General features: G+C 25.5%; 1 protein-coding gene across 3 annotated transcripts; it reads left to right on the top strand.

Moving 5' to 3' along the window:
* The first annotated feature begins 7,048 nt into the window (after positions 1–7,048).
* LOC145831700 (pleckstrin homology domain-containing family A member 1-like) lies at positions 7,049–17,161 on the top strand. 3 transcript variants are annotated; one of them, XM_082939013.1, is made up of 10 exons: positions 7,049–7,209; positions 9,459–9,558; positions 9,810–9,907; positions 10,809–10,952; positions 11,272–11,412; positions 12,061–12,129; positions 12,729–12,851; positions 14,006–14,098; positions 14,546–14,688; positions 16,400–16,577. In XM_082939013.1, the coding sequence occupies exons 1-10, from the start codon at positions 7,072–7,074 to the stop codon at positions 16,440–16,442; spliced, it is 1,092 nt and encodes a 363-aa protein (XP_082795139.1). In that variant the 5' UTR covers positions 7,049–7,071; the 3' UTR covers positions 16,443–16,577. The 3 variants fall into 3 exon arrangements, with proteins under 3 accessions (XP_082795139.1, XP_082795140.1, XP_082795138.1); XM_082939014.1 differs by having other exon boundaries at positions 14,546–14,696; positions 16,400–16,531; XM_082939012.1 differs by lacking the exon at positions 14,546–14,688 and having other exon boundaries at positions 16,400–17,161.
* Positions 17,162–17,649: the final 488 nt, after the last annotated feature.

Genomic DNA, 17,649 nt, shown 5'->3' with positions numbered 1-17,649 from the left:
CAGATAATAATTTTTGAACTTCTTTCTATTTAAGCATTAAGTTTTTGTAGCCCGCAACTCTGTGAGCTAGTATTCTGTAGAAGTAGAATATCAAGTATGTTTGCAGCATATGTTACATGAAAATTGAAGTTTGGACTACCAATTTTCTTATAAAATTTTCCGGAGGCCATATCTAATAAAATAACTTGAAAATGGAGAAATAAAAAGTTGTCTACACCATTACAACATAAAGATAAACTATGTAGTTTCGTCTGATTAGAAGCCCAATTTGACGTCTTTCAACAAAGATTAGGAAAATTTCTGTCGAAATTGGGTCATGTCAGTCTAAAATTGCAAAATTTTGCGCACGAACCTTGCTTATTGTTATTTACTCTTTAACTTACCAAAAGGTTGTCTTTATTTAAGAAACATTTAGGTTCGCACTTTGGTAAACACTAATTTATACTTTGATATTCACGTAGAAAAAACTGAAAAGAAAATAAAGAAAAAAAAACATTGAAAAATGTATTAAATAAAACTTTTAAGATATTTATTTAGAAAATAGGAAGGGTTATTTTATTAAGTACTTTTAATATTTGATTCTTTTTTTACCACAGAATTACTATTCAAATTTTACAACTTGAGTGCGCTTTTGACAAGTATCTTGTAAATTGTTTATTGCATTTAAATATTGTTTATATCGATACTGCTTACAACATATTTTTTGGTATAACACTATTTTAATTAAAAGTTTTGATTAAAATTATGTTTGAGAGCTTAAAAGTCTTTTATTAAAACTAAATAACAAGGATATAAGTGTTTTGTAAAAAGAAATTTATAAAAAAGCATTATCTTAAACACGTTTATTAAGTATTAAGTAAAAATAAAGATACCATCAATATATTTGATACATTTCAAAAATAATTTATAAAAGTATTATTAAAACAATAATAAATTACTTTATTACACAAAGTGTTGTAACAACCCTGTTTTAAGTTTAGGGAGACTTATTCTATATTTAGCACAAAAATTTAGCAGATTTTATTTTCCGTATTATTACAATTTTTCAAAATATGTTTGATCTATTTTGGTGAACTTTTTGTTGTTGATCCAGTATTCAACACTATTAATTAATTTTTCTTGTAAAATTTGGCCGGACCAACTTTGTTTTAGAATTCGGCTGTATAAAGGTAAAAAAAGATAAAAAACTGTTACTGCTAATTTACACTTTAAATGTAACTTTTGTGACTATCACTTACAATATAGATAAAAAAACTAAACTTGGGCCAATAACTAAACTTCTAATCATAAAAATTTGTTCCAAACAAAAAATTTAAAAAAATATTTATAATATAAACTAAGAGTAACCTTTTTGGTTATTTCCTTGTTTACACTGCTATCATTTCGTGCAAAGACAAGTCTACAACTTTTTTAGTATAATATAAAAATTAAAGGTCGCTCGCGGAAGTCTATGTTGAGAACAATTACAAATACAACCAATTACAATAAAAACCCAAACAAACACATTTTTAATGATCCATTTAAAGAAAAAATTTCATTTTAGTGAAACTTTAAAATTTACCTTTGAGATTCAAAAAAAATTGTAATTTTCACAGCAAAAAAAAAAGATATATAACCGTTTTTAAAGCTTTAAGTGCATCAAAAACAATTAGTAAAAGTACATAAAAACGTATATTTGTTTATTCTTAATGGTATATTTATGTCTAATCAGCTAATTTTTTGTTACAGATATAGTGATGTTGTTTTGTTTAACCACAAACGTTTTGTTTATATAAAAAAATACTGCTGCTCATTCAATTAAGTAGATCAGGATCTGGTCAGATCCAAATCTTAGAAATAGTATCGAAATCTAGTAGATCATCTGAAAAGAAGTTTTAAGGAAGTAAAGAAGTTTAAACTGGTATCAATATTGTAAGAGAATGTTAAGAGTCCTACAGTCGCAAAAACTACAGTATTAAAACTTAATAAAGCTATGAATTATTTCATTTTTTTTTACTTGAATCTTACGAAAATTAATTAGTAATAAGTTTTATATAAAAATGTTAATGCATAACTATTTTTACCTTTTATAAGGAAAAACTTGGTTTTTAAAACAAAAAAATAACCTTTTTTGTAGTGTTAAAAGTCTAAAAGTGTATTTTCTAAGTTATGTTTAAAGTAGCGAAGAATTCTAGACACAAAAATTAATTCTTAGTATTGCCTTACCATCTGTGAAGTTCGTATTTCATTCAAAAAAGTTCTTCAGACCCAAATTTTTGTATCAAGCAACAAAAAATAAAACAACTTCTTCTTAACATGCAGTTTTTTGCATTACATTGATAATAATAATATTCTAAAATTCTTATAAATTTAGCACTTAAACTATTGGTATTGTCATCATTTTCACTGATTATTTTATTCATTCAAGTAAATAAAAATTTCAAGTCTAATTAATTGTTCCCAACTCATGTAATTTTAAGTTGACAAATAAAAGTAACATGATAAAAGCAATTGAAAATAAGTAATTTAATTAAACTAAAACCAACAATAATAGTGAAACTAAAAGTATTATTTTCTGGTTATTAAAGTTTGTGAATTATATGAAATATTTTTATTTATTTTAAGCATTTCGACGTAAGTGTATTAAAACTCTAAATTTATAATTTTTTTTATAAACTCCTTTGTTGATTATAATCTCTATATATATTTTTTTATCTGTAAAATTTTTTTTTGCTGTAACAAACATATCAATATATAACATTTTCAATGTACCAGTTAAAATAACAAAGTAATAGAAAGTTCAAATTTTTTAACTTCAATTCGTTATAACTTTTTAAGACAAGAACTAAAAAACCTTTTAAAGTGGAGATAACCGTTCTTTTTATTCTGTTAAAATTTCTTATGCAATAAAACTGTGTACTACTTGTTTCAATATTTTGTTTATTTTTATTTTTTTTAACTAGTTTACTTGCGGTTGATAAACATAAACAGCTTATTGTTAGATACATAGATTAAAACAGATTTAAAACGAATAGAATATTAAAACAGCACACTTTTTATGTTCTCCAACTATAAGTTATGAAATAAGTTTGAAAAAAAAGTAATTTAAAATTAAATTTTAGTAAGATCAAAAAATTAAAAATATTAGGGTAAAAACGTACAAAAGCCTTTGTAAGCTACTTTAATACTAAATAAACTAAATAAGACTTTATAAGCTCAAAAAAACGATTACAACAAGATTTGATACTGTCTAAAACTTAAAGGTTTGTTCAACTACTGTTTAAAAAATTGCATAGTAGGATTTTTTGGTATTTATTGGAAAATTTGCTTTTTTTAAACAACCGTATAATTTATAAACAGCTGCTTACCTATACATAATCATAAATAAAAACTATAATAAAAATATCATTAACATAAAAAATTGAATTCGTTACTAATATACTTAGAACTTTTTTACACATCTGCTTAATCTATATGGCTAATTTGTATTACGATACTTTTTTTTTAGTCGAACAAGCTTATGTAAAAAATTGCAACAGTTATATGCAGATTAATTTATGATTAAAAAAACGTTTTTCTGTTTAATTAAATTAAAAAAAAATAAGTTTTATGCAACATTTGTCTTACTAACGTTTTTTTTGTATTATACTTATACTTATCAGAGCTATATTATTTTTTAAGTATTTTATTTTGCTATGAATGGTGAATGCAAACTCTAATTGATATCATTTTAAATTATCTCACATGCTGCAATCACAAGAATCTTGAATCAAAACAATCACAATTACTCTCTGTCATTTTAAGGTGTTTCTCAAAAAGTGCACACATGCATTATTTTTTAAGTTTGTACTAAGATCCCTTGTAGTTATCAAAGTAATTTAAGAAAAAGTTAATAGTCTAATATAATTAACCCTCTATAATTTTAATATTAATAATTTTTTTGTTTTAACAACATTTAAAAAAATAAAATTTAATACATTACAATTATTCTTATAAACAACTTAAAGGGACTAAATGATACCATACCAACAATCTCTGTGATATTATGATTCTCCTTTTGTTACCTATAGCATATTTTATGTTTTTAAAAGCAATAGCTAAACTATGTATGATACAGAATACAGTACGCATAATTGTTTTTTTCAAAATAATCCACTGTATACTATTCTCCTTTAGTTTAATAATTAACAGTTTTGTTTACTTTTTTAATTAATCTAATCTATTTATTAATAATAAAACAAAATAAACTAATTATTCATAGTTAAATTGTTTCAAAAGACATTTATTGTTGAAGAAGGAAAGAATGAAAAAAATGTGAACGCTCACAACTATGGTCAATCGATTGGTAGAGAAAGGCCTTTAGGTCATCGGGCCTCACACCATATATTTTGAATAAATATTTTTAAGAGTTAGACTAATGTTTACTACCATTAAAAAAGTGAATTGAAGTTCTTTTAAGTCAGTTTAGAAGTTAAGAACAGTTATTTTTTGTTAGTATATGTTTTTTCTAAACATATAATTTTTCTATGAAAAGATTTGAGAGCCACACTATCTATAAAAAAGTTTGAGGGCCGCAGTTATTTTTAAATAGTTATAGTATTTAGAATATTTTTAAGCCAAAAATATGATAAAGTGAGCAATAACAAAGCACTAACAAACAGTAATTATTGAATTTAGAACCTTATTCTAAGATTTAATACAAAACCTTTTATGTTTATTTTTTTATAAAGTATTTTTTAAGCTAATAACTAACTTGCAAGCTGCAAATTTTGGCTTTAAGGACCACATTTGGCCTGAGGCCGCAGTTTACTAACCCCTTGATCTAAGGCAAATTGTTATTTTCAAATAAAATTCAAATTGTTATGAGAAGATACATTTTAAAATACTTAGTTAATATGAAAAAATTCAAAAAATTAAACTTACAATAGTAAAATAATTTTTTGAGTTGTTTCAATAAACTTAAAGCATTCATTAAATACAAATTTCAAATAAAATCAATCTAAAGTGTTTAGAGATTATAAAAAATTATATATCATTGACTGTTTTAATTTTCCTCTTATTATTAATAAATCATACAACTTTTATTAGCTTTAAATTTGAATATGCATTTTCATATATTTTGTTAGTTTACTTTGATTAGATTACTTTACAAGCTGATCTTATTTTGTATGAGCTGTTAGACATTCTTTACTGATTAACAGAGTTCAAAATAACATTCAAGATATAAGTGTTCAAAGTCGGTGACCTCAATAGTTTCCTGATGGAAGGCTCACTATAAAAACGCAAAAAAATAAAACACTATTTCACTAAATATCTATCTCCTCCTTTCTTTTTTAACCAATCTTCTTCAAATTTTCACAGTAAATTTATTACTAATATTTGAATCAATATGTAGGATTTTTTTGTTAAAAAAACACCTATTTTATTGTTCTTTTTATATAAATTTTTAATTTCCAAGATTTTTAAACTAAAAACTAAAAGTCTTTTAAATTTTATAAGGGATGTTTCCTGAAAATTTGAGGTCTCTAGTTTAAAAAATGAATGAGGAGATAGATTTTTAGTAAGTTTTAAACTTCTGAGAAGTACGACCCTGAAACATGTGTAGTTAATATGTTTGTACTAGAAACTTATAACAAAAACGTATATATCTCAAAAACCAGTTAAAATTTTTATAATCTATAAGGCTGAGCTGTTTATTCTTCAAACTTTCATATAAGACCAAATGTAATTTTTTGTAAAAATAAAAAAAAATAACCCTCTATAATTTTAATTAAATAAATTTTTTGTTTTAACAACATTTAAAAAAATAAAGTTTAACACATTACAATTATTCTTATAAACAACTTAAAGGGACTAGATAATACCATACCACCAATCTCTGTGATATTCCGGAATCTGGTTTTGTGCTTACTAGGACTTAAGTGACAGATATAGTCTTAATGACTATTCATTATTAACACAAAACCATTTTACAGAATGTCTTATGGCTTGTTGAGTGTTTATAGTGTAATGGTAAAAATATTTCCTATTTAAAAAAAAAACAAGTAGTTTACTAAAGCTTTTTTAATAACTTTCCCTCAAAATGACTTAGAATAGGAGTGGGCAACGTTTTTAAACCAGGATGGGCCGGATCTGGAAAAAAATAGTCTTTTGCGGGCGGCTGGAGCGTTTCAAATTAGTAATTTTCCGGATCCACCCAAATAATGACTTTTTAGATCCAAATCCGACTGGATACTAATTTTCAGTCTAGATCCGGATCCAGTCAGATTCTAATTTAAATAAAAGTTTTGGATCGGGCCGGAGTCTAAATTTATGGATACAGTAAATCACTTTTTTTAACCCTTCATATTCACAAAACTTTCTCATATCTGACAACTTAAGATGTAGATTGAGACATGTCAGATGTTAAGATAATGTCTATAAAAAGAACTAACATTTCAATTGAAAAAGATACGTATGTAAAATATTGTACTTAAAAAAGCACTTTGTTTGGGGTAATTTGACAAAAAGATATTGAACATTAGTTAGAACAACACAAAATATTAGGGCAAAATGGTGTGTTTATAAGTACACATTAATTTATAATGAAGTGTTTTAGCATGTTTTAAAGTCTAATTCTTACACTTTCGTTTTGTAAAAGTAGAATACAAAGTTTTATAATTAATTTGTAATATTGACCCTTTGCAGGTCTGTCACTTTGCTCGCGGGCTGGATCCCATTAAAGTTTAAAAAACGATCGGGGCCGGTCATTTTTGCTCTGCAGGCCAGATCTGGCCCGGGGGCCGTCTGTTGCCCCCCCCTAACTTAGAACATATTTTTTTGATACTATTGTTTTGGATTGTTTAGAATGCCTCTTTTATATAATACTTTTTAAAATACAATACTAAACTTATATATGACAACAATTTTTTCAAACTTTAAGCTGTTAAAAATGACCAGTCAGGTTTGATTAAAAACTACATAACAAACCTACAGGACCCTGATGACCCTCTTTTTTAGTAAATAATTCGTAAAAGTTAAAGTAGTTATATAAACACAGTGAAAATTAACTTTTATAATTGCAGTAAATTTTATATTGTATAAGCATCTAAAATGAAGGAAGATTCTCATGGAAAAATTAGTGGATACCTTCACATTGATGAAACAGATAAAAGGAAAAATTTTCCAAAGAGGTTTTTTATCCTAGACAAAAACAGTGGACTGTGTAGATGGTTTAAAGATAAGCCTGAGGTTTTTATGCATTTAAATACTTTTTTTAATAAAGTATAGTTACTAAGTATTAATATTTGTTGATTCTCTGAAACTTTTTTTTACTAATTTTTTGTTATTTTAAGTGTGAGTTGTCTGAAAAAAAAAGTTAAACTAAAAGGTTTTCATGCTTTTAACTACATCTAATTCAGTTTTTCAATTCACTCAAACAATGTTAACTTTCTGTTATAATTTTTGAGATTTTTTTGGTTCTAAAATGTATTATGAAATATTTACATAAAATGTTTTAGTTTTTTTTTACTTTTTTTAGTTGTCCTTTTTTTGATAAATTATCCATACTATTATATTTGTAATCATAATATGTTGAAATTTTCATATTGCTTAATTAACTTTTTACAAGTTTATCTTATCAATTTTTTATGAAAATTTAGTAAGTTGTAGACTTATGAACAGTTTTTTCTTTGAATTGATGATAAAATTAGTTTAAAATTTACATAAATTTTTTAATACATGTTTTTAGCTACATGAAGCTTTAATTAAAAAAGTTTATATATATGAACCAGAAGACATAAGTTATTTAAATTTCCAAGAAAACATTTTAGTTAAAATAAAAGAACAACAACATTTTTTTAGTGTTGTTAAAGCTATAGAAAGATTCAAATTTTTTATTAAAAAATTTAAAAGTTTTTTGTATTTGAAAGCTATGTTTTCTTTAAGTTAAAAAACATCTACTGAAAATCTATTCCAATTCTAAGCAATTTATCTCCAGTCTTCAAAAAGTGTTCTTTACAATATTTAAAAATTAAACATATTAAACTCTTTAAAAAAAAAAGCATACAGGGCACAAGGATGTCCCAAACTCAGGACAGATTGAAACTTTTGGAAATTAGTATAAACAGGATTGGTACACAATCCGACCTAGTTTAAATTGTTAAATTAGTTAAAATTGACTAGTTTTAAGTTTTTCCAGGTTCTTTAAAAATAAACTGGCTTGTTTAAAGTTTTTTGCTAATCTTATGCTAAAGTAGTTTTATTTTGTAAATTTCAAACTAGTAACTAAGACTTCAAAATTATAATTTTAAGTATTTTGTCACGACAATAAGTGCTTTTGCTATTGTTATGAATAAAATTAAGGCCACAGGGGGGGTCCACTTTGTTTTTTACAACTTGATCTTATTTTGTAGAATTTATTCTGAGCTATCAGACACTTTTAACCGCTTAAAAAAACTCAAAGTAACTTTTGAGATATAAGCAATCAAAGAAAGGGCGTTCAATAGGTTCCTTATGGAAGGCGAAAACTAAAAATGCGAAAAAAGACTATTTCACTAAAAATTTATCTCCTCCTTCATTTTTTGAGCAATCTTTCTCAAATTTTTACAGAATGTGTATCATTAAACTTTAAAGAGATCTATTGTAGGAATTTTTTTAATTTTTAGTAAAAAAAAAAATATTTTCAAAAAACTACCCTTTTTTTTATTTTTTTTTGTAGAAAATTTTTATTTTTCAAAATTTCAAAAATTCCAACATTCAGATTCTTCAAAATATAAAAAGGAACATTTCCTGAAAATTTGAAGTCTCTAGGTCAAAAAATTAAGGAGGATATAGGTTTTTAGTGAATTTTAAAATTTCCGAGAAAATTGACCTTGAAAAATTTGCGGTCCTTACGTTTATATTGGAAAATTTTTACAAAAAGTTAAATATCTCAAAAGTTAAATGATGTTTTTGAATTCTATAAAAACTGGCTTATAGTTTGTACTTTAAGCTTTCATATAAAAGCCAAAGTTAATTTTAGTAAAAAAAAATGTTGGACCCCCCCCCCCCCCCTATGGCTTTAATTAGGCTGATTGAAGGCCAGTTGAGTCCTTATATAAAGTTATTTAAAAAGTGTTTTTACAAAAATTTTATTTTTTTAACATAATTTACAAAACTTAAAAACTTGACAAATTTTGTTTAGTTACTTATCTTAAATAAAGCATATCAAAAATTCAAATGAAGTAAAACAAACTTGGGAATTGAGATTTATTGAAAATTCCAGATATTTTTGATACAAAATATATATCTTCATATAACAATAGTTTCTTAAAAAATTAGATTTTTTAATTAAAAGTTAAAATAATTTGAAACGAATATGTGTTATGTTGTAATAGTCCAAAAATATTTTAGTGATTTGGAATTTAGACAAAAATATTTAAAAAATATTAAAATAAATTTTAAAAAGAAGTTTTTTGATGTTTTATTCAAGTTTCTGACATTGATATGTATATTTCAAGGAAAACAGTAAAGAAAAGCAAGAATTACGCGGAGTAATTAACATCAATTACATAACACATGTTGATATCCTGAGCAAATCAAAAATTGAACACTGTTTTGGTTTGTTTACCAATATTTAAATCTTAAATGTTTTCAAAGTTTTATTATGAATGTTAAACAATAGGACTAAGTTTGGATTTTTTTTTCAACTATTAGACTGTACAAGTTTTCAACAGTATAATTCTATTTTTGTATAAGCTTTGTTTAAATTTTTTGTCACCAGTATAAAAAAAAAAACATTTTAAGCATAGTTTCTTAATATTTACTTTTCTTTTCTTTAAATAGCCTATTATAATTAAAGCTTTTTGCAGTTATCAACACCCCATTTCGTGCTTACTATGCGAAAGGAACAAGCAAAGAAGAAGCTGAAAGATGGGTGGATGCTCTCAATGACGCGGGAAGAATACATGTAAGCAGCTACTTTATAATTGGAAAAATTTAAACAAAGTCTATATTTAGTTTTATTGCACTGAATAAATTTTTAATAAAACTAGTTATTCTAAGAAGAACTTTTTATTTTCTGTTATCACAACTTATTAATAAAAAATTCTCTGAAGTGTATATTAGCAAAAACGTAATGAGCTAACTAAATATTCTTGTATTGGATTTAAATATACCTATTAATTGTTTAAATAAACGTTATATTTGTGGCTTTTGTTTGTATTTTGTCATATTTAGAAGTATATCCAAAACAGTTGCAGTTAAATTATTTTCAATTCTCTAAGTGAATGCTTTATTGTCTTAAGTTTAAGGTCGGTTCTAAAAATCTGTTACCATGTTCAAGTAATTTTTCCTTTATAACTGAAAACTTTGAAAACTCTAAAAATATTTTTTTCAATTCTTATAACTATTGGTATTAAAATATGAAAAAAAAATGTGATAAATGAAAAATTTGTTGAAATATTTAGGTGTATAGTAAAAAACCTTGTTTGTTTTTAATTGTGATAAGCTCGGTGTATAAATTAAAGTTGGAACTATTATTAAATTGTTTAAGTTCATGTTTTTAAAAAATATGCTAGTTAAGACTAAATTTGTATTACGCCTAACAAAAAACATAAATTTTTCTCAAGTCTTTGAACTTTCTGTAAAAAAGATATTAAGCTAGAATGTTCAAAGTGTTTTTTTGAATTAAAAGTTTCACAGTTCAAGTTTTTTTTTAAACTCTTTGAATATTAGTGATTTTGTGTTTCAATTTCTATTAAGAACCTGGCTACAAATGGTTGCAAACTTAAATTTTGTCGGTTTCGTACACCAAACTCTTTTCAACGAGTTTTTCACTAAAAATAAAACATTCCCAAATCAAATCACAGGTGCCACAAGAAGTGTTATTCTCAAACGGCAGCAAGACAAGTTCAAGTTTGTCAAGACAAAACTCGCAGAAGGGCGAGGGTTACACGACGAAGGTGGTTGGGGGAGTTGTCATGAAGAAATCTGCCAACCTCACATCAGCCTCTGTATGTTTCGCTGGTTGTTTTTAATTGTTGTTCAACACTTTTTGAGTCATTTTCAAACAAAAGCTTCTACTAGTGCTCATGGTATTTATGATTTTTTTAACTATAAGATATTGTTTTTTTATTATGATTTTCAACAAATGAAGTATAATAGAAAATTGAAAGAGTTGCATTTTAAGTCTACTAAAGTTTTGTTGTACTTGATGCATTTAATTTTTTGAATGAATCATAGAAAACTAAATAGCTGTTCTGTTCAGGTCAAGCTAAGCTTGCTATTTAGCTATACTCTGTAATAATTTAATTAAGAAAAACCATCATACAGATACCCAGTAATTCGTCTTTAAATTCGAGGAAACACAACGCGGCATCCAACACCACACTCAACTCTTCATCCGAAATGATTGATAAGAACAACTACGATGTGGTGATCAGATCCGGCTGGGCCACCAAACAAGGGCACATTGTAAGAACTTGGTTTTGTTTGTCGCATGACATTTGAAATTATTTGTAACATGCTTGTTTTTGACATGTATGTTACGTGAATGTTTGTACTTATTCAGAAGGACTAATAAGAAACGTAAATGTAAATTTACTGAAGTATAAGTTGTCTAGTATTTTAGATTAATTGGAAAATATTTACTTGGTTGAATTATGCGCTGTGTAAATACTTCTTTAAAGTAGAATAGTTAAGTATATAAAATAAATGTATGAAGTAAGTGCTTTAACAACTTCTGTTATATTATTAAATGTAAACTTTTCTCCATTAAATAATGTGAGTCAAAACTTTTGTTTTTGTTTTAATATTATTTAAATATTGTAAGAAGTATTTTGTTTACCCTAATTTGTTTTCAGTTCTATATATTATATACAAAATAAAGGTATCTACTATATATGTTGACTATTATATATTTAAATTTCAAAACAAAGCCAATATATTTTTAAAGCTTTTCAGCATTAAAACTAAATCCAAAAAACAATCACAAATAGTCACATTCTAAGTATTTATATTCTTTACATAACTCAGTTTTAAACTTATTCTGTAATCAGCTTTGTACGTGATTAAGTATAAATTTAACTAAAAAGTTCTTAATTCATATCAAAAAATGAACAGAGAAAAAATTGGAAACGGCGGTTTTTCAAACTTTTCAAGAACGGTTTTGCTTACTACAAAAGTGATAAAGTAAGTTATGTTATAATAAATTTCTCCTGATTACTTAAAAATAGTTTCAGTAAACATAATTTACATAAAAAAAGAAGATAAAAGTAATTATTAACAAATAATTGTTCAATAAGTTGTAAGTTAAAAAAGAATTATATATGTTCCACAATGAAGAAGTTTTTGTGAAAACTTAAATTCTTATTTTGAAAAAATCATATCACAATATATATGAAAATATAGTATACAAATAGAAATGTTTTATTTCTCATAAAGTTTTCTACAGCCTTTAAAATGAAATAAGAAAAGTGTTTTAGTTATTTAAAAAGTAGGTTCACTACTCCTCAAAGTTTCTGTGCAGGGTAATATAATTTCTGTACACATGGATACACTACTTTAAACTATAATCTTAAAATACTTTTTTTAATTTATTACGTTCTTTTTTAATTTTTCTCATTAGTTATTTTAAAAATAATATTTGTTTTCAATTTATTTAAAGTGAGCTATTTAGTTAAAGTCTGTAACATTAAATGTTTAAAACACTATTCTTATATTTAAATTTAAAAATACCTTCGAAAATTGCAGCCAGTCAATATATATAAGTTTCAATTTTATTTTTCCAGCAAAATGAACCACCAATCAGAGTTGTGGAAATGAACGATATTCTGATGGTACAAGAGACCGGGGCTCATCGTAAAAATTTCGTCTTCTTCGTTGCAACTAACGATAAGATTTATTATATACAAGTTAGTTAAGTTTAATATGTATATCTAAATTAGTTATTGTTAAAAGTTTCTGTTAAAAAATTGAGACGTTATATTTCAAAATTTTTGCAATTAATTTTTATTTTTCAAGTTATCACAGCTGTCTGATCCTAATCTGAAAAAGGCAGACTACCTGCATATCATTCATCATAATATCTAAAATAGTAACTATTTGTTTAACAAGTTTCTTTTTATGTTGGTTGAAATGTCCAATTTTAATTTATACCATTACTGTTTTGTGTATATTTGTGACCAGTTTTTTATTTAATAGTTTGTTAATTCGTTGAATCCTTACTTAGACATAAAAATTTATAACTGTTTAAGGTAGCTAATAGCTAATACTTTGTAATAAATGGATTGTTGATATGACTTTAAAATTACTCTTTTAGTTTATAACTTTACAAATTATTAATTATTTTTAAAGTTTGTATATCCTATAATCCCTAGTTGTCATAAAAACTCGTTTTGGTTTTCATTTTAAATTTCATTATCTTATTAATTTATTTAAGCTAATAACTGTTATTTTAAGTGATAGTTTGAAATATGTAGTTCAGTTGTACACTTACAGTAGAACTAAATATATATTTACCATTATTTAATACACACAGTATGATAAAATGTTTTACTTTTAATGTTGAAAGAAAAGTAAATTAATATCATCAAAGTAAATCCAGCAAAATAATAAATAGAAAATATAAGTTGGAAACTGAACATTTATAGTTTTTAAAATAAGTCTGTCGTATATTTAAGTGTGTAGTTTAATTGAACAAATATTTAGATTCATTGTAAAAGCTATGTTAATAAATAACTACCTTCACGTTCGAAGCTTAAGCTTTAATTCTATTTATAGAATAAGAAAATATATTTACATATAAAAGCTTGAATAATATTTAAAAACGTTATAAGTTAAATAAAGGTTTTAATAATAAACTTTTAAATGAACATTTTACAGTATTTTAAACTTAATAAAAATAACTGCTTATATAACTTATTTTATATTAAGTAACGCTAACAACTCTATTTATTTAAATTTTTAACATATACATTTTGCTAAATTTTTATCAAACTTGTTTAAGTAACAACTCAGTTTATAAATACTTATATTAAAACTTCAAGCTTTCAATACATATTTCCAGGCGGACAGCAAAAGTGAAATGGCGAGTTGGATTGCCAGCTTCAGTGAAGCAATAACGAGTTTCAGAGAATCGTTACAAGCAATCCAGCTTCAAGTTAGTTTTATATTCACATTTAAAGTATTTATCTCTTTTGTTATTCCTAATTTTTTTTTGATAATCATCCGTATTTGCAATAAAATTTTAGTTTAAAGTTGTATCTTGTTAATCTTTACACGTTTTGTTTTATGTTTTGCCAAAATTTTCTCATTGTCAAGATACTTGACCTATGATTGCAGCATAAATTGTTAATTAGTTTTTACATTAATTGTACACATTGTGTATCTAGCACAACGTTTACTTTTTATTTTATCTAGATTTTGCATCTTGCATTATACTTTAACCTTTTTTTTTAATTGTAATCAATATATATAAGTTTTTTCGTTTAATTTATTAAAAGTCCTTGGTAAATAACAGCTTGCGCATAAAAAATACTTTTTAAAGTGTGACATGTTTCAGTTACTAAGTTTTGCATGATTTTATTTCGAACGCCCTCTCTTGAAGGAAGAAGAAGCCGAAAACGGCATCGACCAAAATGGCAACTCCGGGGAAACACCGTTGAAGAGAATATCTTCGTGGTTGGGCCTGTCCAAGCAGAGTTACAAGCTGCCACGCCAACCCAACGGCGACCAACAAAATCATTCCACGTGACTTAGTTTGTTTTATTTGTTTTATTTTTTATTTGTGGCGTGATGCATGCTTTTGTTTGCTAAAGAATACTTTAAGACCAGTATAAATCTATTTTGTATTATTTTTTGATGATTTTATTATCGTTACCTTATTCTGTATTAAGTTGTGTATGTAAGGAATAAATGATGAAAACTTAGTATAAAATACCAAAAAATGAATAAAAAATTAAAAAAAAAACTTTAGTTTACTGCTAATAACCTGAGTTAATTCTTAAGTAATGTAAATAGTCCTTTTACTGATAGTAAACGTAGAAAAATAGTAGTGAGAATTATTGAAACAAACTGATTATTGTAAAATGAAGTTTTATGCTAAAATGGCTTTTATGATGTCATAAAACTACAGGAAGCAATTGCGTCATGCATTCATCGAACGCTGCATGACAAATATTTTTTATTATTTTTATTACTACTGTGAAAATAACTGTAACTCCATTATGTGCATTCCAAGTACAGTTCTATTCTTTGAAACAAAAATTAAATGTCCATTTATAATTTTGTTAATGATATAGTAGTTTACAGTAGTTTAAATCTGGTTAAAACTCCATAATTAAATTTAAAATCTTTAATTTTATTGGTTAGTTAATTAACTTAAATTTAGTTAATATTTTCTCTTTAAAAATAAATATAGTAAATTAATTCAAGAGAATACTTTATAACTAAAGTGTTAATCATTACTCAAATACGTAGCTAGTTACGTTTGAGAAAATTATAAAAATAATATTAATAAATGCTTATATATATGCTTATATAGATATTCAAGTAAATTACTTTTCTGATATTTTTAGTAATTTTAAACTGTTTCACTTACAATTTTAATATGTTAATATAAAGTTTAATTTCAAGTTCAGCATCTTTATTAAAGTTTTTAGTTTTTTTGGTTTATAAATTTTGTTTTGTCATTAAAAGGGAATGGAATGGAAATTTTAAAAATGATAATTCAAAATAAGTTAAAGCATTATTTTAATTGTTCTATAAGTATTCTTGTATCAACTTAAACATTGTTTAAGATTAGACAGATTTCTATAGTACTTAACTTAACATATTTCTTCAATAATATATTCATTTTATTTGCAGTTTAGCAAAACAAACAAAGTAACACGTTTAATATAGAAATGTGATTCCAAGAAAAAAGCGCATTGTCGTGTAGTAAAATATTCAATATAATATACATTCTAGGTACAAATGAATACAATTAATATTTTTGTTCTACTATTTACAAGTACCTACACGTAAGTTTTTTGCCAAACTTACATTAAAATTTATTTTCTATATTAAATGATAATAAATAAATCCTTGTTAATAAGAATTATTTAAGTTAACAAAGCCAAACATTTTTATGTCTAGGTAGATAAACTATGAAAAACAAAAACTATACTAACCCTTCACTCGAAATTGTTTTATAACAGCACTATTCATGATAGTAAATTAAATTTTTATCTGTATAATCATAATGTTTTTAATTATAAAAAGTAAATAATAATGTTCTATAAGACAATAAAACATATGTGATACCATTTACCTTAACTTTTAACTAAATACTAACTTGGATTATAACATTAGATATGTATTTCTGTTTAAATTTTAAAAATTTTAAATATCAAATAGCAAATCAGATACTAGAACATGTAACACAACTTACCTTAACATTTCACGCTGTTACGTCACACAGGTATTCCATCACAGCGGCGACTACAACTCGCTGGACTCTATGACGTCATCGCTCAGCGGCAGCCGCGCCTCCGTCGCCTCCTCCGGCGTCGTCATGCGAACAGCCGGCCGGAAATCCCCCAACTTAAACCGGTACAGCGTGCAGCAGTCGCCCTCGTCAACTCTCGGGAGAAAATCCAAGGAAGACTTCCGCCGCAGCATGATCTCGGTGGCGCCGTCTGGCGGAGGGAATTTCAACTTGGACCCGCAAATTGACAAGAGGTCGGCTGTGAAGCCGTCATTGGTGAAAAAGAAGAAGAACACTGGGGTGAGGTTCTCGCTGAACTACATGCTCCAGAAGAAGCAGCAGAAGATTAACAACAACTGAAGCTGCCTACTTTTTGTTTTTATTTTCTGTACATTTCTCTTTTTTTTGTAAAGGTTTTGTATGATTATTTGATTTGTTCGCACCAGTTTTGTTATAGAGCCCGTTATTTTTTTTAATGACTGTTTCTTGCAGCCAAGCCTTATTTCATTTTTTCTGTCAAGTGTGTTCGGTAGTTGTGTCATAAATGGATTAATTTTTAGTGCGCTAAAATGTTGTGAAAATTGTTTTTTAGTTTAAATTGACAGAAAAAATACAACAAAACTAAGTATTTGTTTGACACTCTTTTTAAGATCATATTACTGTACGTTTTCTAAATTTCAGTTTTATATATATACTAGTCTGTAAAATTAGTAGTCGTTTTGAGCACTGTAAAACATTTTTTATAAATGGTTTTTTTATATAAATGTTTAAACCAAAAACAGATAACATTTCTTTTCATAGTTTATTTTTGTGTAATCTTTGAAGTTCTGTAATTGATGAGATTTTTTAGAAGTTTGTTTAAAACTTAAATTGTTGCTGAATAATTTAAATAAGTTGTGAATTTTGTATTTATCCATAGTATTGTATTATTAAAAAAATAAAAAAATTGAATTAAGAGTAGAATATTTTAAATATTTTCCACTAGTTTTAGTTTTTTGATTACATTCAGAAACTCTGGTAAAATGTTAAGTATAAAGTTTTCAGAAAACTGGTGAAAGTGAAAATATTTATAACCTGTGTGAAGTAACTTATAGATCTAGAAAATATAAAAAAGCTGACTGTCGATAGTTTTTAGACAACGTTGTGTCGATAAAATTATGTTTAAACGAACAGAACAAGTTGCAGTTTGTTGATGTTTTAATTTTACGTTGTTTTGGTTAAGAAATCAAGTTTTAATCACATTT

The sequence above is a fragment of the Thalia democratica genome, chromosome 3 (assembly GCF_965202585.1).
Source record: "Thalia democratica chromosome 3, ktThaDemo2.hap1.1, whole genome shotgun sequence".
NCBI lineage: Eukaryota > Metazoa > Chordata > Thaliacea > Salpida > Salpidae > Thalia > Thalia democratica.
Note: the sequence above shows the minus strand (reverse complement) of the source record. Positions and strands in the feature narration are given on the sequence as shown.

Coding starts and splice junctions, on each gene's coding strand:
- LOC145831700 (XM_082939012.1), top strand. CDS start 7,072: ATGAAGGAAGATTCTCATGGAAAAATTAGTGGATACCTTCACATTGAT. Junction 7,210..9,458: donor GGTTTAAAGATAAGCCTGAG/GTTTTTATGCAT, acceptor GTATATTTCAAG/GAAAACAGTAAAGAAAAGCA. Junction 12,130..12,728: donor CTTACTACAAAAGTGATAAA/GTAAGTTATGTT, acceptor TTATTTTTCCAG/CAAAATGAACCACCAATCAG.